The sequence below is a fragment of the Vitis riparia genome, chromosome 5, assembly GCF_004353265.1.
Source record: "Vitis riparia cultivar Riparia Gloire de Montpellier isolate 1030 chromosome 5, EGFV_Vit.rip_1.0, whole genome shotgun sequence".
Classification (NCBI taxonomy): Eukaryota; Viridiplantae; Streptophyta; class Magnoliopsida; order Vitales; family Vitaceae; genus Vitis; species Vitis riparia.
The window spans coordinates 4,755,544-4,779,298 of NC_048435.1; the positions used below are offsets into that span (position 1 = coordinate 4,755,544).

The 23,755-nt window shown below is 36.7% G+C and overlaps 3 protein-coding genes across 5 annotated transcripts; 1 reads left to right on the forward strand and 2 right to left on the reverse strand.

Annotated features, from left to right (window-relative positions):
* LOC117915347 (heat shock 70 kDa protein 8-like) lies at nucleotides 1–3,707 on the forward strand. 3 transcript variants are annotated; one of them, XM_034830906.1, is made up of 3 exons: nucleotides 1–107; nucleotides 1,076–1,124; nucleotides 1,611–3,707. In XM_034830906.1, exon 3 carries the CDS (start codon nucleotides 1,613–1,615, stop codon nucleotides 3,335–3,337), a length of 1,725 nt encoding a protein of 574 aa, XP_034686797.1. In that variant the 5' UTR covers nucleotides 1–107; nucleotides 1,076–1,124; nucleotides 1,611–1,612; the 3' UTR covers nucleotides 3,338–3,707. The 3 variants fall into 3 exon arrangements, with proteins under 3 accessions (XP_034686797.1, XP_034686796.1, XP_034686795.1); XM_034830905.1 differs by having other exon boundaries at nucleotides 1,076–1,104; XM_034830904.1 differs by lacking the exon at nucleotides 1,076–1,124.
* Nucleotides 3,708–5,648: 1,941 nt separating this feature from the next.
* LOC117914032 lies at nucleotides 5,649–7,262 on the reverse strand. Its single transcript, XM_034829190.1, has 2 exons — nucleotides 6,955–7,262; nucleotides 5,649–6,769 (listed from the first exon to the last, which is right to left on the reverse strand). The coding sequence occupies exon 2, from the start codon at nucleotides 6,676–6,678 to the stop codon at nucleotides 5,776–5,778; it is 903 nt and encodes a 300-aa protein (XP_034685081.1). The 5' UTR covers nucleotides 6,679–6,769; nucleotides 6,955–7,262; the 3' UTR covers nucleotides 5,649–5,775.
* Nucleotides 7,263–14,742: 7,480 nt separating this feature from the next.
* LOC117914043 (phosphatidylinositol transfer protein 3-like) lies at nucleotides 14,743–18,113 on the reverse strand. Its single transcript, XM_034829204.1, has 7 exons — nucleotides 17,851–18,113; nucleotides 17,407–17,524; nucleotides 17,085–17,173; nucleotides 16,923–16,969; nucleotides 16,726–16,814; nucleotides 16,114–16,247; nucleotides 14,743–15,908 (listed from the first exon to the last, which is right to left on the reverse strand). Exons 1-7 carry the CDS (start codon nucleotides 17,935–17,937, stop codon nucleotides 15,204–15,206), a joined length of 1,269 nt encoding a protein of 422 aa, XP_034685095.1. The 5' UTR covers nucleotides 17,938–18,113; the 3' UTR covers nucleotides 14,743–15,203.
* Nucleotides 18,114–23,755: the final 5,642 nt, after the last annotated feature.

Genomic DNA, 23,755 nt, shown 5'->3' on the forward strand with positions numbered 1-23,755 from the left:
CGGTCTAGAATTTGGTTTCGGACTATTAGTCTCTCCACTTTCCTCGTCTTTGATATCACTGCTCGTCTAATTCACTCTTCCGCTGCTCACTGCTGTCTCTCTTAACGGTAAGGTTCCTTCCATTGCCGCTTTTCAACGCGTTTAATTAGTTCACTACCGTGTTAAATGTTGATGCGATTGTATTAGCTTGCTTCTAGTTTTGATTGCTTATGGACTTGTACTGTAAGAGAAGCATTTTTCTTATTTTTCTTGGTTCTTCAAATCATCACCCATGATCTTAATCATCATTCCTGCTACTGGGTCGGTCCTGTTATCGCTTATTGATGTAAGTATGAGTTGCTGAGTTGCATTTCTGTACATTCAGTTTTTCGGGGTTTGGTGTTTGAGTCACAAAGAGTTCTTTTTAACTAGTACATCCATTTTCTTGTATTGATCTTGGTTTCTTGAGATGGGTCGCCCTGGTTGTGTTGATCTTCGTTTCTAGAGTTGGGTTGCCCGGTTTGATGGATATTTGATTAGTTTTGAGCTAGTTTGTGTTTTTTGGTGGGGGAGGGATATTCTTTGTGACATTTTATGTTGTTTATGAAATTTGGTGAAAATATAAATCATTTTTCCTTATTCATGCGAGTAGAAAGGGTGGGTGTCATGCAAATGTTAAATCTATTGATTGCTGACAAAGATGCCTTAGAGGTGTTTGTTGGAGAACCCACAAGAACCCTACTATATTGAACTTCAAGTTGTAGAAGCTGAGCAGAGCCTAATTTGGTGTTGGATTATACATGTATCTCCATCCAGGCTGAGGCTTAGGACCTGGGACATCATCCTTCTAGCCAAATTTTGTTAAATGGAATACTTTCTGAGCTCTTTTAGGTACCAAGTCTGTGTTATTAGCAGCATGTCAGCTTATCAAAGTATTAATTTTTTACTGTCATCCTTCTAACTAAAACATATTTACATATTTTATCTCACGTGTCTAAGATACATCACCCTGTTTGAATTCATAAATCACATCTTCACAACCAAATGTTGCAGCAATCAATTTGTTAAGTGCTTTCTCATTTTTCTGATTTTGTAGTCATTGGAGGTGGAGTTTGCAAAGCCAAGGTACTTGAACAACTCCTGAGGTGGTGATATTATTTCAGTTATGGATGAATGGTTGTGTTTGGATCATCTGATGAATAATTTACTTTCTGCTATATATTGGGCATGGGAGTGACTTCTAATGCTTATGTATATTATTCCCAGAAATTTCCACAGTGTAACTAAAATCACAGAGCTTGTGTCCTATGGATTTGTTCAAGATCTTTAATTTTTCTGAAGGGTTTTTCTCAAAAATTGTTCTCACTACAATTTGATTCTCATTGATATGATGAACTTCTATTTCATGAAGGTTTAAAGAAGTATGAGATTGGAAAAGAAAACTTAGTAAATATTAATGTAGATAATTGACGGGATTCTTTTTTAAAGATGGGTAGAGAGACCATAAAATCCCAATATTTCTTTTATTTATGATATGATGGTACTATATACCTTGTAATTTTCTGGTTCTGCCATGTTTTATTTGCTTGTGATTGTCCATCATTTTCTTCATTAAATAATGTCAAATGCAGGAATGGCTGAACAAGCATACACTGTGGCATCTGATAGTGAAACAACTGGAGAGGAAAAGATTTCCTCAGCTTTCCCAGAAATTGCAATTGGAATTGACATTGGCACTTCACAATGCAGTGTTGCAGTCTGGAATGGCACCCAGGTGGAGCTCCTTAAGAACACTAGAAACCAGAAGATGATGAGATCATATGTCACCTTCAAAGATGAAATTCCTTCAGGTGGTGTCAGCAACCAAGTCTCTAATGAGCTTGACATCTTATCTGGAGCTGCAATTTTCAACATGAAACGCCTAATTGGTAGAGTTGACACTGATCCAGTTGTTCATGCAAGCAAAAGCCTCCCATTTTTGGTACATACAATGAACATTGGGATTCGGCCATTTATTGCAGCCTTGGTGAACAATGTATGGAGAGCTACCACTCCGGAAGAAGTTCTTGCAATATTTTTAGTGGAATTGAGAACCATGGCTGAAGAACAACTTAAACGTCCCATAAGAAATGTTGTTTTAACTGTTCCAGTTTCATTCAACCGGTTCCAACTGACACGAATTGAGCGAGCCTGTGCCATGGCTGGCCTCCATGTCCTCAGATTGATGCCCGAACCAACTGCTGTAGCACTGCTTTATGCACAGCAGCAACAACAGACTATACATGAGAATATGGGCAGCGGAAATGAGAAGGTTGCTCTCATTTTTAATATGGGTGCAGGATATTGTGATGTAGCTATAACAGCTACAGCAGGGGGAATTTCACAGATAAAAGCCTTATCAGGGACCACCATGGGAGGAGAAGACATGCTTCAGAATTTGATGAATCATCTCGTGCCAAATTCAGAGTCTTTCTTCTTCAACCATGGAATTAACGATATCAAATCGATAGGGTTGCTTAGAGTAGCAGCTCAGGATGCAATTCACAAACTCTCTTACCAAACTTCTGTTCAAGTTGAGGTTGACTTGGGAAATGGGTTAAAAATAAGTAAGGTTGTGAGTCGGGTGGAATTTGAGGAATTGAATCATGATGTGTTTGAGAAATGTCGAAGCCTCATAATCCAGTGCCTGCATGATGCAAAGGTGGAAGTAGAGGATGTGAGTGATGTAATACTCGTTGGTGGGTGTTCCCAAATTCCAATGATTAGGAATGTCGTCAAGGATATCTGTAAGGGAAGAGAAATATATGCAGGGATGAATTCAATGGAAGCTGCTGTTACTGGAGCAGCATTGGAAGGAGCAGTTGCTTCAGGTATTAGTGATCCTTTTGGCAATCTGGACTTGCTAACTATTCAAGCTACCCCTCTTAGCATTGGGATTCGAGCTGATGGAAACAACGTTGTTCACATCATAAATCGGAACACCACAATTCCAGCACGCAAGGAGCTGGTTTTCTCTACTGCTCATGACAACCAAACTGAGGCACTGATTGTTGTTTATGAAGGTGAGGGGAAAAAGGTAGAAGAGAACCACCTGTTGGGTTTTTTCAAGATTACCAGGATTCCTCCTCTCCCCAAAGGTGTTCCAGAGATTAATGTCTGCATGGACATTGATGCTTCAAATGTATTGAGGGTTTTGGCGGGGGTGGTGCTGCCAGGGAACAAACAACTAGTGACTCCCTTCATGGAAGTCAGGATGCCAACCGTTGACGATGGCCATGGCTGGTGTGCTGAAGCTATTCATAAAACTCATGGATCGACTCTAGACCTGGTTACATTGTGGAAGAAGGTAATGGAGTAACATGTAATAGAGGGTGACTGTAATGCTTAAGGTTTTGGCCCTGTGGTGAATTCTAAACAGAAACAATTGTCATGATAAATGTTTTAATCAAGATGCCAGTGTGTACGTAGTATTAGGAGTGTAAGACAGACTTGTGTGTTGTCATGATACGTTGGAAAAACAAAAAAAAATGCATGGTGAATGGAATTCAATGGTGTTCTGGTTGTCAGTGGTAGCAAAGGTATTTGCTAGAAAATCTGAAAGTCTGATTGTTGTTGGAGTTAGAGTCTATAACTAGGGAGTTTTTTTTTCTTTTTTTATCTTTCCTTATTCTATAACCCAAGTGCAAACCCCTTGCAACTATATGTTATGTGAGAATAATTGGTAACCATTTGGTTACAGTGTCATGGAATTTTCTAGCATTCCAGAGCTATGGTTTCCTAGGCCGCAATGAACACTAGTTCACGAGCAAACCGAGGGCGTGGGAAAGCTGTGGTAGGTGCTTTTTGTGGGATACAGATGGATGTCTGCAAGGTGTTTTGATATGATCCTTTCGCTGATTATTCCATACTGGTAGAACCCATCACAATCTTGAAAAAGGGTGTGAGCATCTTTATAGCTGCATAGAGGGTGGAATGTAATGATCTCCATGAGTAGGCAAGTAAAGCAGATTGAATTGCGCTTGTTTAACTTGAGCAACTGAACTAATCAGATGTTCTTCTTCTCAAGAAGTTTGAGAGGACAATTTAAGATTGCAAGAAGCAGCCTGCTTACCCACGCTATAAAATTTTCATTAAACGCCCAAACATGCCCACAGGTCCCTTCTTTGCCACCATTAAACAAGTTATACCCTTTTGGTCTTATTTTACTTGGAAAGGGTAGTGAGTTAGGTGGTTGGGAGTTGTGGGGAGAAATCTATTTCTGTGTAATTTTGCAAATGACAGCTTTTGACATTTGGAAGTGTAGGTGGTTCAGAGGCCACTGCTATAATGGTTGCTTTGTTTAACAGCATAGCATTACAAAGTAGACAGTCAATAATATATAATTTGCCCTTGATGATAAGACATCAATCTTGAAAAGTTTGGAGGGTATAAGCCTCTGCAGCATAATTTTCATTTTTCTCTCCTTGGACCAGCAGTAACCATGGTAGTACTTCCCCTCAAAAGAAATATTATGCCTTAAAAACCACATCCTGGCCCAGCCATAACTCTTTACAACTAAACCAGGGCTTCTAGGAAATATTAGACATTTCTTTTGTAATACCAGCCTGGAATCCTGAAGTTTTCCTGACCATGTTTCACTCAGGTATCTATCACTAATATGTTTTCTTATTTCGAAATTAGTCAACCATGGACTAGAAAAGATGGATTCTCATTTATGCATACAAATTCATTGCACCCAAAGGGTCACGATTTTCAATCGAAGTGTATGGGGATGGAGGGGCAGGAATCTGAAAGATGGGTTCAATTATGCATACAAATTCATTGTCCCAAAGGATCAATCCATGTTCAGTCCAAATGCTTGGAGAGGGAGGGGAAGGGCAACGTGAACCTGAAAGGTATGTTCATCCATTCATACAAATTTATTGCCCTCAAGGACCAAAGTAGATTCAATCAAAATGCTTGGGGAGAGAGCAAGATAGAGGGAATCACTACTCCATAAAGGACACCCACAAAAGACAATGATACAATGAAAATCAGCAGAGAGCAACTGAAGTAGAGAACTGATTTTCAATTACAAGTCTACAGCAGGGTTAACATTGAGCCCTTCTCTATTTTCCGTGTCATGAATGAACTTGTTGACATATTCTAGAAGACCCTTAATAAATGGGCCTCACTACTGATAATGGCATACGTTTATTATACATGAGAGCTACATATTTTGTATTTTGCTATGATGTGATTGCATGACAGATTCACCAAACCAGTAGCAGACTAAGAAATATGAACACCCTTTTCCATTACAAGCACAATTTTCATACTGAGTAATCTAAACCTGCTGCTACAAAGATAAAATATAACCCCATAGATGTTTATCTAGCATCAACCAAAAGAATGAGCATTTTATCTAGTTGTGCAAGGAAAAAACTTCTCTGACCTTGAGACAGGGGTTAGCCACTCCAGAGACAGAGCATGTTGATAAAATGTGCAAACATTTAGAGTGAGGAACAAAGTGATACAAAGTCATTTACTTATTCATCATTCCCATGAAGAATTTTAAATACAGGAAGACAATAGCCTATTGAGTTTGGTGCAACAATCAACTAGAATTCTTTCCCTTTTTTTTTTCTTTTAATTAGGTATAGAAATCAATCCGAGTGAATTACATGAAGTGGGCAAAAGAGGAGTTGCTCTACCATACCTGCTTATATACAAGAGTCCATGTAATTCAAGCATGTCATTTATAAAATCTTCACTCAGAAATATTAGTTTTGCACTCAACTGAGAAACAACATACATCTACTCATTCTTCCAAGCATACAAAATCAGTGAAAAACCAAGACCTTGTAATTTAAACTCCCTGAAATTCTGTGAGCAAGGCGAAAGCAAGGCAGAGGAATCAAAGAATGGTTGGCTTGACCACAACTTCTCAGCTGAGGAGCAAGTTTGGAACATGAAAACTGCATTTCCGACACTTGGACCAAACAGCCAATTATGGACATCCCAGAAAACTTCTACCGGGAGCCCATCAATTAAGATGGTCTGATTTCCCCGAAACTTCCATCGGAGGTGCTTCACCTGCATAACCATCTTACTATCTATGCGGATGGCGAGGAAGGGGTCGTCTGTACCAACTGTGTCACACTCAATTGATAGATTATGATTCTGGCCATTGTCCCAAAATTGAGCCTTAGTGCCATACAACTTCTTTCCAAAAATGTGTTCCTTCTTGCTAACGAAGATGGCATTGTAAAAACCAGGTGTGGCATTAGTCTTTTTGAATGCTTCTTTCCTCATATCCCCGAGAAGTAGAACCATCTCTCCATTAAACACCACTGCCAAATAGAAGCCCTCCAATGGCTCAGGCCCAGATCCGAATTTGGCCAAAGAGAGATCCCAATATGTGTCGACTTGAATAGAATTAATCTCAAAACTCTTAGACCCTTTTCTTTTGGCGAACAGCCATGGCTTTATGTCAAATTTACAGAGACACTGATTCATCCAATCATCGATTTCAACGCTAAGGCACTGACCCACCAGATTTTTGCTCCATGTAATTATGATCAAGCAAGATTTGCCTCCTAATTTACATGAATAAACGCATGTAACCAAATTTTGAGCAGTACTCCTAGAGACACCTGAAGAAGTAGAATCAGCTACTTGGACCCCATTTTCACCAAAACAAGATGGGAAGTCTCTCATACTGACACGAGGAAAAACCCAAGATCTCCCTGTTTCTCAGCACACTGAATCACAATTTGGCCCCCTCTTCTGCTGCTGCAGCATCAATGCTCTGTTTGGTTACCCAGAAAACCAAGGAAAAGAAAGGGAAAATCAACTCTGGGTGCAGCATTCTTTCTTCGATTTGGGAACCAAAAAAAACAAGAGAAAATCTGCGGTTTCTCGGCAAACAAAAGGAATCTAATGAAATAAAAAGGGTAAAGAGGCCTAACAAAGTAAAGAAGAAGCGCATCGTACCCGAACGGAAATCAAAAGAGAAGTGAAGAACCCCATGCCGTGTTCCAGATGGCCCGGAAAGAATCTGGTGGTGGACTCAAGTAAGGGCTTGGCTTGATGGGAAAGGGAGATGGGTATTTGTGATGCCCGCTTTCAAAGTCCCAGGAATCAACAGTGTTAAGGAAAGGACAAGGGAACTATGGGCATAGTTGCGGAATATAAATGAAGGGTAGTGAATGTTGGGCAAAGTTTGGGGAAACGGACAAGAATTTCACTCTCACTCACTCACCTTTCACACTGTTGCTTCTTTCATTCCCTTAGGCATACGTCCAATGCCCCATGGAGCTTGATCAGATTATGAGTCCATCTAATGGTATTCAAGCTCTCTACTCATTGCCTGCCCGTTAAAAATCCCACAGTTTTTCTCCTTTTTTCTCTTTTCAAGAACCTCTTTATATATCCATTTCAAGTTATAATATATATTTAAAAAAAAAAAAAAAAATTGCAACCAAAAACAAATCAATTTTGGACCCAAGAGGTAGCTCTCTACTCTGCATGTTAACATACAAGTATGGAATCGACCATACTCCTCCTAATGATATTTGGCTTAGTAAAAACCTCTCTTTCCAAGTCAAAAGTGGTCATGCAAGACAGAGAAATATAGAATTCCATTGAATTATCAGTAATCCAACCCCATATCAATTATCATTACCTATTTTAATTATTTTACTTATATGCTAACAAGAAAAGTTGCAAGTGAAAGCTGTCGTGCAATGAAAGCAACTAGCTTTATAAGCCCTTTTGCCTTTGTGGCCTTGCCCTCTTTATGAATCAGACAATCAGTATATATGCATAATTGTGTTCTCTTTCTCATTCCACTACCACTAGCAGCTCCAAATTATATGCATGAATGCATTTCCGTTGGGTCTAAAGACCAAATCCCCCTTTTTCAACCTCAATCCCAGATATCCACTTAAGACATGCCCGCTGTCCATATTGCTATGTGGAAAAGTAGAAGTGGAAGTTGCCTTCCATGTATACTTTTAGTGAAGCTACATGAGCCTTGGTACTGAAGTCAGGGTTTGGTTTATCATTTGGAATGATGTAACAGTTCAGAAGAGTGAAATGCCTGCAACATCTTTGCAGGGCTGCAATGATATCATTAGGGAGAAATGTGCTTATGTTCATTATTATTATTTTTTTTTTCTCAAGATAATCATAAACTGTGTTGGAATTCATTCTATATCTTCAACCAGCCCAAGGCTTTTGATGTGGTTGGGTTGACAAGAATCATATCGACTGGAATTGTTATGGACAAGTGAGGGGCCTTGGTGTTGAGTGCTCCCTGTTGCTTCAGATGGATGCTGCTCTACCCACTTTCAATCTTGGCATTAGATTTCTCAATGATCATTTCCTATAATTAATTGCAGATTTCCTGCTTTGAGCGGCCCTGTTGTACTTAAACAAATGCTTTTATTTGTCCAGTTCTGCTAGGAAGAAACTTTGGAGGAGAAGGAAAGAAGAAAAAAGAATCCCACATCAATATGTCAGCCAGCTAAACAAAGCAATAAGGTGGAAGCATGATTTCAACATTACAGGGAAGAATCAATGAATGAAAGCAACGGTTTATTCAAAACTGCTCAAAGACTCGTTCATGTAAGCTTGACTAGAGAAATATGGTAGCACAAAAATCCTAGTCTGTGCCTGGACATTGCCCAGCCCCACCACTAAGCTAAACAGTAAAAGATCTAGGTCTTAGAATCTGGGTCGGTCTCAAATTTAATACGGAAAATCACATTTAGAAAATATCTTGATACATGACATAAGAGCCCACAAGCAGCTCATTACATATATATCACCAAGTCACAGTTACAGAGGTATCCAAATACGACATAGTTTTACATCGAAGTCGAGAATTGATTCTAATATTATTTTATAATAGCATGTTTTAAATCTAATAGATCCTAACAACTTTTAAACGCATCTACTTAATTTAAGAAAAATCACTATATCAAAAACCTTTTTATCACACCAATAAAAAATATCAACTTGGTCATAATTGTCATAAACCAAAAGGAAGGAGGAGAAGATGGTGTATGGCTTTGATCCACAAAAAGGAATGGTGACCAATAATTTCATCTGCCTAAAGTAGACATAAATACCTTAATAAGTAGTATTTGGATTGACTTCTTTTGATGGATTTGTTAAGCTATGATAATTAATATGAAAATGCAAGTGTGCTTCACCCGCGAATGTCAAGTCACGAGGTTCAGTCTTTGAAAAGGACTTGAGTACTCAAGTTGTTTGGTCGGTTTGTGCAACTTAATAACCACAATTAGAAAAGGAAATAAATTTTGGACTACTCTCTCATCCCCTTCCTCAATTCAATCATTCATATCTTATCCCTTTCTCAACCGAAAATTATTTTTCATTTACTTTTATTCATATCTTCCTCCTTAGAGTTTTGGATCTTGACATAATTTAGACGGAAGAATGAAACTAAAAAAAAAAAATAACCAAAATTATAGTTGATTTTTTTTTTTTTTTTTTGGTAATTTGATTAAAAAGATCATGAGAAACACATCGAAATGATATTTATGTTAAAATTAATTATTTTAAATTCGTAAATACGAAGAGTATTTCATCCTTTTAACCGAATATTGTTTTTCTTTTCTCTTTGATTTTTTTCTCTTCTCTTTGATTTTTGAGTGCTCCTTCGGTCCTCCCTTTCCAAAGTGTAATCAAGTGTGAGAATGTAACACTGATTTTGAAATCCTAACGACTCCTCTCTGTTTTTATCCATCACCATTAAAGAGCAAAATTGATACATGACAGTGATTTTTTGGAATCCCAATAGCTTGTTTCTTTTCCCAAAGCCATGTAAAGTGAAATTATGATATCTATTTATTTTTTTCCAATAATATCCTTGAAGCTTTACCTGCCTTTTACCAAAAACCCCTCATTTCCTTACCATCAATTCCTTGTAATTCCAAATTTCTTAAAGCCTCAAACTCTTTGGGACATTCTGGGGCATTTCATTAAATGAGGTCAAGTATATTTCTAAGGAAAAAAGTATGAAAGACTTTAGATTCTACTTCGTCTTCTACTGTACATGCAAGAGGAAGAATTGCCTGTATTCTGTGAGTCATAAGCGTGCCCTGTCGTGTTTAAACAATTTGTGTACAATCATTGGGCCTGCAGATGAGTATGGAGTAAGGAGGAAGCTAATGGTTGAACATGCTCTACTTTTTCCTCTTTATTCATATACAATCAGGCGTGATGAGTTGAGTTGTAGATACAACTTTTCTTTTGTCTCCCAGTTTATAAATTTCAAAATTTTGTTAACAATACTTTGAAGTGGTATGTAAGTTTTGGGCTGTCCTGACTTAGATCTAAACTCGATTCAAATTGAATTTGGGTTTAAAAAAACTTAATCAAAGCCCGCCCGTATATTAAAAATTATTGTCCAAGTCCGTTCTAACATTGGATTGATTCGGATTGAATCGGGCTAACCCATCCAAACTACAAGCCTAAAGATATATGTAATTTAGATTGTTTGTAGGTAAGATGTTTAGGCGGTATAATGTAATGGAGGCGCGGATGTTGTAGTGAATTATGGAGAAGAAGGAGACAACTCCCCCGACCCACAACGTGTAGTGGAATTCCTGACAAAGGACCTGAATCATAGCATCCCACTTCTCCAACTCTACCACCCCAACCAGGATGCCCTGTAGGAACTGAGAGGGACCAATCTGGACAGGCTCCACACTGGTCCCCGCCCCCTCCGCCCTGAAAAGTGGGTCTGCACCTTCATTAAACCATACTGCGGATACTTATTTTTGTACTGTTGACTGAGTAGCACAAGGACCCTGGGAGGATGGACCTCACTACTCTACACCCTTTGTGGAGTTGAGTGGTGAATTCTCCATTGTTATCATTGTGTTCCATGGCTCATGGGGGTGAGATTAGTTAGAACATTGCTTCAAATTCAAATGCATTCCACTGACAAAAGGAAAATGACAAGTCAAAATACTGTTCCGAATTGGTTCTTGATGGGATGATGCAGCTTGCTTAGCTGTGACCCAATACAACAAAGAATTAACAAGGACCAACCCAAGCCAGCCCATAATGTAATGGGCCTAACTCGCTGTACTATATCGTTATTAATGCCAACCAAATTCCAATCACTGGGCCAGACATCCACTGTCCGACCCATTAATCCTTCTGGACCTTAAAGCGAATTTCAAAATTGAATTCTGCGCATTCACCAGCAGAAGTAAAAAAAAAAAAAACATTCTTAATTATGTTGGTTGAATTTTAGTTGCCTGTCGCCAAAAAGTTGAGTCAACCCTTTTGTACAATTGGCAAAACCAAATCCTCCAAATTGGCTCATAAATTTTCCACGGTTTTCAGTAATGACCAAATAATTCGATCTTGTCTTGATCGAACCAGAGGAACGAATGGCTGAGGTTGAACCGAAAAAGGAATAGTGGTGCCGTGCCGTCCTATTAGTCTGATCGGTTTGGTGATGGATGCCATATGGTGGGTCTGAATGTTGGAGGGTGGTGTTGGTCCTGTTGGGCAGTGGATTTGAAAGACGCAGGATCTCTACTTTAGGTGAAAATAATACAAGTCATGATTACCCAAGGGGATTTGTGGGATGATACTGTTGGCAAATGATAGGAATTAGTCTATGCCACACGCCTAGCTTGAATGGCTGCTTGTACCATCAAGGGTCCCATATATATTTTGAATTTTGGATCACCCCTTTTTTCCTAGGGAGGACCCCACTGGCTTATCCATTCCAATGACATTTGTGAATTGTGGCTTAGTGTTTACATTTGCCGGTCTTCGGATTGGTTTATGCCTCTAAATTACCTAATTCGTCTAATTTGAAAAAATAGCTGGTTTGAGGTTGAAAGGAAATTTAGAATGTTGTAATGGCATTTCTGAAGGACATTTTGGTCACTGTGGACATTGGATATCTGATGGAAGTTATTAGGATTTTTTTTTCACATCAAATTTGATTTTCCAACCCTCACAAAAGTATATAGAATTTAAACCACATCATATCAATAAGATGTTTATTATGTTAATTTTACAGGGATTACCCAAAATACTTGTAAAATACTCAAACACGATAAAATCATGTTATAACTTATAACTCAAAATCAAGATCATGTTAAATTATTAAGAAAAATAAATCAAAGTTATACCTAGATCCATTGTGTTATAGTGGAATGGGATTTTAGTCTTCCATATTTAAACCCTTCTTTTTTTATAGAGAAAAAAATTATTTCATTTAAGAATGGGACATGAGGAAATTCTCTAAATCTATTTAGAGTAGGGACTTCAACCTATTTATATATTTTTAGTTCATTTTTTATCCATCATAAAAATTAAATTAAATTAAGTGATCTCTACATATTAAAGTCCACACTTAATGATATGCTAAACCTAATAAAATAATAATAATAAACTTATTTGATCATTTTAATGGGTTAAATACTATAGCTTGTTTTCAATACTCAATTACTTAATTGAATCAAGCTTCCGCAATTTCAGAATCTCCTTGACGAGTGATTTGTTTTCCTTGATCACAATAAATGGGTCAATTCCTTCCCTTATAACTATACTTGAGAGTTTCTTACCTCATACATCTCATCAATCATTTATTTTGATGTCCCGTTTTAATCTACCATATCTAAATGAGATTACTCATAAGATATGTCCTTTTTATTTCCCTTTTTTTAAATAAAAAAAAAAAAGTTAATTGCATAAGTTTCAAACTTGAATCTTGATTATGAAAATGATAGCTAATAACTTACAATTAATCAACATATATGGGCCCACTTTAATAATTTTCCAACAAATTTATTTAATTCTAATTATTCTGCCTCATTATGCTCAAATACAGTCAACATAAACAATATTATTTTGAGATTTTTTTCTGTATTTCCTCGTCCTCAACCATTTCTTATTTTATTAATGACATTTTTATTTTTCATGTTTTTGTTTTGTCTTTTACTTTTTTTATTAATTAAAATATTGGCTTATTTTAATTTATCTACTTGGAGTTCCTATTGAATACACATAATTTCTGTTAATTTAAAATTTCATTAAATATTAAATGAAAGAGAAATTAAGTGAAAATAATAAACATGAAAGATAAAAAAAAACGATATATCTAATGAAATTTCAAATTTTTGAATATTAGATGTATTTAACTAAATGAGAGAAGTTAAATGAAATTAAAAGTATTAAAATATTCATTATCCTCAAGTAATACTACAAAATAAATGGTGAGTGCATTGTCCATCTCCTATTTGGTAAAATTTTAATTAACATGTTAAGTTTCAAAAAATCTCAAATGCAATACCAAAGTAAGTTACTATCATTAAAATACGCCATAATTTTGAAATATTGGCACTCCCATGACCGTTGTCATTATTTGACATTGTCAATTGCAATGTCATTGTTGTCAAATGTAATACCATTTTTTTTTTTTTTGCATTTCATTACATTAAAAAAAAAAAAAAAGGCTCATATTATCTCAAATTTTGGTGTTGTTATTTTGACATTTGCATTAATGACAAAAAAAAATGAAAAGAAAGAAAAAAGAAGAACTTTGTGGCTTGTTTCGAAATGTTTTTTAGAATAGTTTTTTATTTTTCAAAATAAAAATATAAAAAATATATTTGATAATTAATTTTTTTTTATTCAATAGAAAATATGATATTTTCAAATAACATCTTTTAGTTATTTTTTATTATTTTCTAAGGATTATTTTAAGAAATAATTATACAAACATATAAAAGATTAAAAAAACCATTAAATATAAAAATTATTTTTAAAATATTAAAAATAAATTAAAAATATTTTAGGTTTTCAAACAAACTTTTATTCTATAAAATCATATAACAGGTTTTAAAAAATAAAATTTTAAAATAGCGACCAAACATGCTATTGGCATTGCTATTTTACCATGTTGCATTAAAAATGTTCCTATATGCTGACCTAAAATTTTCAACCTAAAATTACCATTGACAGATGAAATTCTTAGATTCATTTTAAACTATACCCTTTGATTTATAATGGGTAATACCCAAATTCAGGTATGTCAAGGCCCAAATAAATCCAATTTTGAATGTCTAATTAAAAGCCATGATGAGTTAAAAGGGTAAGGAGATCAGGAGGCCAATGTCCCATCCATTGGAAAATGCACTAGTCTTTTGTTGGAGATTCCAAGGAGAATATGCATCTAGTTGGTAAGAAACTACAATTAGCTGAGAAGGGTAAGTATGACAAATATCCCTGGCATGACCATTACCCATTACTGCTTCTGTCCCTGTTCTTCTTCTCAAGAACCCCAAAAACAAATGAAAGGGGACACTGTAAACCCACCAGCTACAAAGAATAAATTCCAAACGCTTAACTGTGGCAGTAGAAACACAGCCCTTTGTCCGCTTCGAAATCCAGTCTCTAGCTAAACAACAAACCCAAATTAGGGAGTAGTGAAAGAAGCCAGCCACAGATTTTCAAACGTCACCTCGCACCAACAGAACCACCTAGATGCCTCCAGGACAATGCGTTAGACGACAAAACCAGGTGCACAGTTTCAATTCCCAACAACACCCTCTCATACTTGCCTGTAATCAGCTCAACCCTCCCCCTCCCCTCCATTTTGACTTCTCAAGCTACAAAACACGACACATATTCCTACTATCTCCTGCCATAGTTGAAACCAATATAAAAAGACACATACGTAGTTAAACAACTACATTATAATACGTAGGCAAGAAAACAAAGTGAAAGTCTTCAAACTCTGGGTCTTTTTTTATTATAAACAGAAGTCTCACCAAGCACATCACAGATTAATAAACTACCATCTTCACAAGGGAAGGAAGAAAAAAAGAAAAGCAAAAATAAAAGGAAATATTGAGAATTTGAATTGAAACAGAGATTTTTCCGAGCTTCGTTTTTTCTTGGAAACTTCTTGATTTCCAACCAAAATGATTTCCAATGCAGTGTTCGCCGTCTCGACCACGCTATCTTGTTCCCATGCTTCGTAGACTCAAGGCCACACAGCTCAAAATGGGACATGGTGCACACTCTCTCACACCCCGCCTAGCACGTAGTCTTTTTTTTTTTTTTCACCAATCAACTGTTGTGGGTACGTTTAGGGGAAATATTAATAAATCAATTATTAGCAGTGGTGTCTTGTTAATTTAATATGTACTTTTCTTTTCTTTTCTCAAGTCATCTTTGTTTCAAAACCGCTGAGATACTGACATGTGGCGGCGTTTGAGCTGAGGAGAGACGATGGAAATGAGGCCACCAAGTGGGGGCCTCATCTTCGACCTGTAAATCATCTCGTCGTACGGCCTCCTGTAGAACTTCAAAAAGGGAAGAAACGATTCACGAGACTTGTCGGCCCTGCTGACGTGGCACTCCTTCCTGAAGAACAGTGCGGGTGATTGGAGGAAGGATGGCCTTGGGGTCCTCGGATGGTTGATGCTCATGGCGTCGTTTTTGCCGTAATTGGTTCGCTCCGGCAGTGGAGTCGAAGCAAATAGGCTTTTCTTGGCCGGCCTGGCGCTGCCGCCGTGGATGCCTCCGCGTGGCGTCCTGGCAGCAGGAGATGCGAAGGAGAGTGATCTGGCGTTGAGTGGGGAAATCAGGGCCGGTCCCAGCATAGAAGGTGAGGGGCTGGTGGGCCCAACTTTCGAACCTGACGTGTCGGCCAATGAGAGGTACCAGGGTTTCAAAGAGTCGAAGTGGTGGGAAACTGTGAATGAAAATCGTGAGGATGAGCATGACCCGATCTTCGCCGTCGACGGTATCGAAGAGGGGTCAAACCGGAGCGACGAGGCTCGCGGATACGATGAGAAGTCGTTGAACTCCAGAGACTCCTCAAAGTCCAGCGAAGAAACCACCATCGTCGCCGGAGATAACTCCAGGAACGGTCGAACGCCCTGCAACCACCAAATTCAAAATATAACGACATAGCTCAAACAAGCGTGAAGAATTCCGATTTGACTCAAGCTTCATGGCCCACTGAAGAAAATAAAAAAGGCAGTAAAAAGCAAGCGCCATGTATGGCGTTTCAACAGAGTTTGACAATAGCGTGCAGCATGCTGCGTGCAGGACAAAAATTCAAGCATAATTTGAATTTTTTACCTTCCACAGATAAGAGAAAAGCGAGGGAGGATCGATGACAAAAGCTTTGTGAAGCCGACCGGGGTAATATTCGGCTACAATTTTCAGTGCAGTCAGCAATAAATTCATAAAAGCCGAAGCCGATCTGAAAAAGCCTGCATTAGCACGCGTTTAAGTTCTTCAAATGGTGACTCTCAAAAGAAATAAAGATAAAATTGAAGATTTCTATTTTAAAATAATAAAAATATAAATCAGTGCAGAGCAAAGAGCAGAAGATATCAGTTCTGCCCTGTGAAAAAGGTTGATATTGACCAATTCTAGGAAGATAACATCAATTCCCACATATACCCCTACATTCCCGACCATTATCACGAATGGACATCGACATCTGAAGGGCAAGCCGGGCAATTTCTGAGAATATTTCAGAAACTGCCGGCTCTCCGACACATGGGACGCCTGCTCTGCAACGTGCGCTACTAAAAATAAGATTTCAGAAAAACAAAAAAAGCCTTAATGCGCTCGTAATAGAGATTCAACTTGTGACGTTGGAACTAAAATGACCAAAGCTACCCTCAATTTTCAAAATCCTATATTATTATGAAGGGCAATGGAGTCATTCCGGATGAAATGTACCTGCGTCAAAGAGGAGGACGAATTGCTCGACGTTTCTAGGCATGGTTTGAATCGCCACCTCCAGTGTAAAAACCAGCAAACGAGTAAATCTGAAAAAAAATTCACCCGAAAAAAAAAATTGGAACTGATTAAGACGTAGAAAAGGAAAGCAGAATTTATGTTTTTGTTTTTAGTTCTGTTTCTGTTATGTTACTCACAGTTTCTGTGAATGAAACTTCTGGTAGTCCTGCTTAATTCGGAAAATCTGCAACAAAAATACAAAAATGCGCTCAGTTGTTTCACTTGCTTTTGTTCGTGTGTGCAAAACTATACGAGAGAGGGAAAGAGAGAAAAAGAAAGGGAAGGAAAGAGAAAATTACCATTACGGGTCTTGACTCTTCATCGTGGCCTGCGACGTAAGCGACGCCTTCAGCGAGCTCTGCGGAGAACTCATCCGCGATCAAATGCTCTGTTTTCAAAACGAGGAATTAAAAACAGACACAACATTTTTTATTTTTAGTAAACCGACTTTAGTGAAGTGTTCACTTTAACGGCTAATTCAAAGAAGAAAAGCGAGATTCAAAGAACAAAAGCGAGATTCGATTTTAACTGAACAGACAAAAAGAAGAGAAGATTCAAGCAAAAGATCATCCAAGCTGTTTTGTTTCTTCAAGGAATTAGTAGGAAAAAAAAAGGGTGTACCAGTTCCAATGCTCTCTCTCCAAGAAAGGCAAGCTCTCAAGTGCTTCGCAGCCTTCCTCACACTATCACCTTTCGCTCTCAGAAACCGTTCCACACAAGCGTTGTTGCAAAACTTCTCCTGCAAAACAATACTTCACATCAGAAATTTCACAGCAAACTTAAATCCATACATAAACCTACTGATCTACGCCACTCAAGGCAGAAACGGAAACAGAGATTCCAATGAGTGAAACCAACAGAAAATGCTTCTCAGCTCAAAAATATTCCTACAGCAATAGTAACACTAACACCTGTGCAGCCAAATCAAGGTACAACTGCTGAATCATAATTCATCATAAACTACCTCTCCTTTTTCAAATCCAAAAATGAAACTATGAAAGCAACACTCACAGGAGAACAGTACCCACACTTGTCTGAAACAGTGAAACTTATGAAAACACCAACCTGTTTCACAGTAAGTGGAGCTTGCTTTCTGAGAAGCTCAAGTACAGCTTCAACTCTCTCTTTCTCTTTCTGATCTTTCTTCCCCATTTCAAGACTCCGACACGACCAAGAAAATCTCAAGAAAACGCTAATATACCAAACTTCTGCCTCACGCAATCATTAAAGAAAAAAAAACCCTAGCAGTAGCTCAAGGTGGAGAGAGAAACGGAGGGAGGTTACTGCGTTGAAGAATGAGAGAAAGAAGAGAGAAGCCCTATTTATAGCAAACGACGGCTGACGGAGGCCGTTAAAAGCAGCTTCGAACAAACAGCATGAGGGTCGATAGCGATCCGTAACGGAAAACGTCGGCTGCATTTAATACTTTCCCGTTTTTGCCCCTGTTCTTTTCGGTCAGAAACTCAGAACAGTTGTTTTAGGATGCTGGTATTCCAATTGGGAAAAATATAAAATATATATAATAATGGAACTGGCGGAAGTCAAAGGCTGCAGTGGCATTTGATGTAGTTTCGGGAATACTAGAGGTTGCAATGGTAAAATGGGAATAATAAGATCCCTTTTTTTGGAGTCTCGGCGTGATGATGGGCCCAAGGGAAGAGTCTAACCCGTGAGCGGATATCGCGGGATAATCATGCTGATGAGTTGATGTTACTGTGTAGATCTGAAGTTTTCTTATCCTTCCCTACACCTTCTTACACCCTATCATTTTCTCTTCCAAGATCATATACCAGTATTTAACAAATATATATATATATAATAAGTTTTTGATAAAATTTTAAAAATCTAAAAAATCACTTATAATATTTTTTAAAAAAATATTTAACAAATAATATTTTTAAAAACACTTTTGGAAAACATTTTCAAACACTTCAAGTAGAAATACGAAAATAGAGTACTAATAAAAGCACTCTTATTGAAGCTAAAAAAAAAAAAAAAAAGAAATTAATTAAGTGATGATCTGAGTGAGCAAAAATAGTGACAGCTTCTTTCTGGAAGATTCCGATTAGAGAAGCAAGATCAATAAATACTTTTGTCCCGCTAAGATACTCACGCTAATACAATAACACACACTAACCCATAAGTCAAAACCTTGATATTTGTCTTTCAAATTAAATTAAATTAAATTAAACGTTTGAATTCCGTCTCTACCACGGCGGAGACCATTTTCACACTTGGAGACTTACACCACAAGGTCGCCGACATTCTCTACGTGTCAATTTTTTGACACGCTTTCTTCGGTTTTTTTTAATCTCGCTCGGTACATATAGGCATAGGCCTCTACCCCCTCAGTCTCCCCTCCATGCCCCAAATACCCAAACCCAAAGTCAAAAACTCCCCGCCCCCACAAACCTAGAAGGCAAGGGTTGCCATTTTTAATTTTATAACAGCCCACTACTAAAAAGTTGAAGCTCGTCGCTTAACTATAGAGAAAAGGGGGTGGCGAATTTAGATCAATAGGCTAAAAAGCAGCAAAATTAAGCGTAGTTTAGGCTGGCAAATTGAACATTCCAAAGCGAAAGGGCGAAACTTTATCGTGATAATTAAAAAACTAGTATAAAATGGTATTTAGTGTAGGATTTGTTTCATTTGTCGCTATTCAAAAATATGAGAGATTCTCCGTCTTTTATCATATAGTTTTAATTTAATTTATTTTTTGGTAGGGTATAAATTTAATATATGATATGTCAGGGGCGGATGGTTGGTCAAGAGATGATGACTTTGGGATATGATGCTGTTGCACATATTCTTTCCCACGTGGTCCAAGTGTACTAAAGTGGGTTTTTCTCTCCCAATCTAATCTAAAAAAATCCCACCTTCATTTCAAATTTGAAACGCAGCCCTCCCTCTCCCTCTTCTATCATCACTCATCTTCTTTTATCTTATTAGTCAGAGTGTGAGTGTGTGCGTGGTGGCTGCTGATCAATTACCCACCCCCAGCGACCTCTCCACTGTTCCATTATTCAATCATTGAGTACCACCTACCTTGTTCCTTGGCCTTTCAAATTCAAATTAATCTATTGCTTTGATCTCTTATAAAACATCCGAGTAAGTCTGAACCACCACCTACACATAATAAGACCAAAACCAACGGTGACAATGAAGGGAGAAGCCAACAAGAAAATTCCCAAATTTGAGGGGGTAGGGCCGTCACACTCTTTCTTCGTTTTACATATGTTCCAACGAGTAACTAGATTTCGGGGAAACTTGTGAAACCCATCCTGTCTATACGAAACCAGGCCAAAGCCGAAGTTCTTGGAATTCAACATGCATTTGCTTTCTCTCTTTTTTCTTCCCTCTTTTCTCCCTCCTTTTTGCAGTGTGGATAGTGATTTTGAGAAACAAGGGGCTGACATATGTAAGTTGATTTGGAAGCATGCATGCATGGTTGATTCAGAATCTGTGTCTCCCTTTTATTATTATTTTTTTTCCCTTTGGCAGTGAACTTTTACACAATCTACCTTCATACGTACTGAATAAAGGTATACATCGACTTACTCGAACCATACATGTAAATTGAGAGGAAAGTGATCTAAATTTTTAATGGGTTAGGAAATGGTTGGTTTACAAATGATCAAGAAAATCGGTTGGCCGTCTTCCCTACTGCCGTGAAGTCGATGGGTATATGTATGCATGTCTTTGCCATCGCAATTAACATAAATGGTTGGTGTGCAAATACTTTATGGTTTTCAGAAGTTCATAAGCTTCTATCATAATTATTATACATTTACACTTAGAGGGAGTGTTTGACACACAAAAAAAATAAAAATTCTAATTATAAACTTTCATAATTTTTTTTATTGTATTTTGTTATTGAATCCTTTTCACACTAAAATTTAATTTTAAATTTCCATTATGAAAATTATATTTCAAAATTTAAATTTTCTTCCAAGCTTGTTCATTTAAAGTGTTCACGAAAAAAAATCTTGTAAGGAATGTATGTATTGGCAAAGATAAAAATAAAAACTTAAACACCGTAAATCAATATAAACCAAATAAAACTAACTTTTTTTTTCTATGATTATAAAAAATGGTTTGGTTTGAGAATTTTGAAAATCTACTTCATCGGTTCTTGTTTTCACTAACTGATAAAAACAAAATTGAACAAAGCTAATATTCTAAACTTTTTATCTTTTATGATTTATAATTATTCAATGTTTCATGAGTTTTTTTAATACTATTAAGTAACTATTGCCTAATTAATTTCAAATTATATTCATTATATTTTGAACTAAAAATTTTAAATATACTTTGAACTTTAAAGCTAAGTTAGTTTTAATTAATTTTAAAAATAAGTTGAACTTGAGACTGTGTTTAATTTGCGTCCAACAAATCATCTAAATCAAATCCACATGCTTTAATTAAATTAGATGAAATCTTAGTTGATTAAAAAATCAAATTTGAAACTTTACACACCTTAAAGTTCATAAAACAGAAGAAATATATATATATATATATAGATCATGTCTAGCATTAATCAAATCGAAAATCACATTATCAATATTTCAAAAAATGATGGATTGTATTTGGTGCTTAAATAGGCTTGTAAATGGATGGATGGTTTACCACACCTTCGTTCTCTCATTCCAAGTGATGGGGTGAAACATACGTTTCTTAATACGATCAAGCCATGATGGAATCGCCCAAAAGACTTTTCCGCAGCTTACTAATTAAAGAAGGAAAAAACGTGGGAAGAACTCACCAACGTATATTGAAATTTGAAAACTAGTTTAACGGTTTTAAAATGATTGGTATGGAAGTCGTGATTAGGCTTTTAGGCAAGGAGAAAAAAAGGGGGAAAAGTTGAAATTGACGTGTAGTGTTAACGTTGTAAAAGGGAGGGTGAGGTGGCAAAGGGGAAAGTAGAAATGTAGAAGAATAAATAAAGTGGGAATGGACTTAAGGAGACATAAGTGAAGTGCTTTTACATGAAAAAGCACCGATTACAGAGACGAAAGCATGATGAGTCTCTCCATTTTAAGGGCGTGTTGACCACAGCTCATTGATTCTTCACTTGATGGCTAGGACCCATCTCCTTTTGGGCTGCTGCTGCTGCAGCAGTCTGAACAACAACCACCACCACCACCACACTTCTCGTCCCCACCGTTCTAAAAGTTTTGTTCCGATCCCTAACCTATTTTGTATTACTCTTCACATGCTGACCATATATGCCCCCTTGAATCTTTGATCATGATGTAATGAGGACAATTGGACGGGACAATTGAAAATTGATGTCTATTTTGAAAGATTCCATTCAGTCTGTTGTAGATCCAAATCCCAATTGTATGATACCATTCATACTATACTTGATTTCTTTTTATATATATATATATAGTTTGACTAAATACCTACAAAAATATATAAATTTATTTTTAACTTGAGATAATAAACTTAAAGGATTCTTGTATTTTAAATAAAATTATTACTATTTTCTAATTTTAAAAACCGAAACAAACAAGGCTATCCAAATAGCCGAAATCCTCATTTTAAAAAACAATTTTTAATAATATTCTTTTTGAACAAGAGTAGATAAGACACAACATGAAAAAAGAAAAGAAAAAAAAAAACATAATCAAATTCTTTTCTTTTACATATTTTATATACTTTTTATTTATCTAAAAGATGGAGGAGTATATCTCTAGACAGCTAAAGGAATAAGTATATATCATGATCTAGACTATTAATAAATATATATATATCGATTAATCTAAACATCAATGAATTTATAGAATAGATACTTAGACAAATTAATCGTGTGTCAGGAATCAAATTTGAACGAGGATTTTCAATCCTCTATTCTATCAGCTGAGTTATCCCGACTATTCCCGATGTATTATCCTCATTTTACTAGATGACTTGGTATATATCAATTAAAAATAAAAAGAAAAAGGGTATTGTATTACAAAACAAACTATTGTATAAATCAATATAGGGTTTATGTTGAAAGTAATATTTTTCTTAATTTCACGTTAAATAAAATTAATCAAACATAAAAACTCTTATTGAAAAAAAAAAAAGAAGTTGTTGGCTTCTCAAAGTTGATCCAAATGAGGCCAAATTTGAAATCTAATGAAAAATAATTAATAATTTGATTTTTACTTTTTGAAATCAAACTACATGAAAAGACGGCATGTCAACTGCGATCCACGAAAAGAATAACTGCAACAATGGCGGCCCATGAGCCCCAAACCGTACCGTGAGATATGGTAAAGTTTGAATCAAAGCTTTATCCATCATAATCACAACCAGTGAAAGCTATAAATTCGGGCATCTGCAGTCCAAATTAAAGTCCTAAAAAGCATTACGAAAATATTGCTGATACATGGAGTCATGCCCGTTGGGAAAATCAAAATCACACCGAACAAAAAACCAAGGACCCCTAGACGATCAATAATGCAGTTTCAGTTTAGGCGGAAGGAGACAACACTTAAACTAAAAGCGTGGTTTCATTAGTGGGTATTCAGTGTGTGATTAGACCATTAATTCTGAGGGATTGGACCCCAAAACATGATGATTTGTGTCTCCACTACCACGCCATGAATCAAAAGCAACTTTAGAATTCAATTTTGGTTGAGTGGATGAGGATTGATTGATCTGAAACTGAATATGTCTGATGCCCTTGACTCTCAGGTATGGTATTTCACTGTGTGAAATTTTACCAGAACTGGGCTTCCAAAGGGATGTCATGATGATAGGGGTGTTTGAACCTGAATGCCACAGACCTGTAAAAGACCATCACAACTGTTACATGTGTCCTACTATTAAAGGGATGGACGGTACGTTTGTACCTACCAATTTATGGTCAGTTTCTTTACCAACTGAGTTCATAAGACTCCAACCATACACCACTTCTAGGTCAATTATGTAAAGGGAAGACCACTTCTGCTGCTTATTGATTAAAAAAAAAAAA

Excerpts from the sequence above, each read along its gene's own strand:
- LOC117914032 (XM_034829190.1), bottom strand. The coding sequence starts at position 6,678 with ATGAGAGACTTCCCATCTTGTTTTGGTGAAAATGGGGTCCAAGTAGCT.
- LOC117915347 (XM_034830906.1), top strand. The coding sequence starts at position 1,613 with ATGGCTGAACAAGCATACACTGTGGCATCTGATAGTGAAACAACTGGA.
- LOC117914043 (XM_034829204.1), bottom strand. The coding sequence starts at position 17,937 with ATGGGGAAGAAAGATCAGAAAGAGAAAGAGAGAGTTGAAGCTGTACTT. Across the intron at positions 17,174-17,406 it reads GAGAGAGAGCATTGGAACTG|AGCATTTGATCGCGGATGAG; the intron begins GTACACCCTTTT and ends TTTTGAAAACAG. Across the intron at positions 16,970-17,084 it reads AAGAGTCAAGACCCGTAATG|ATTTTCCGAATTAAGCAGGA; the intron begins GTAATTTTCTCT and ends TTTTTGTTGCAG.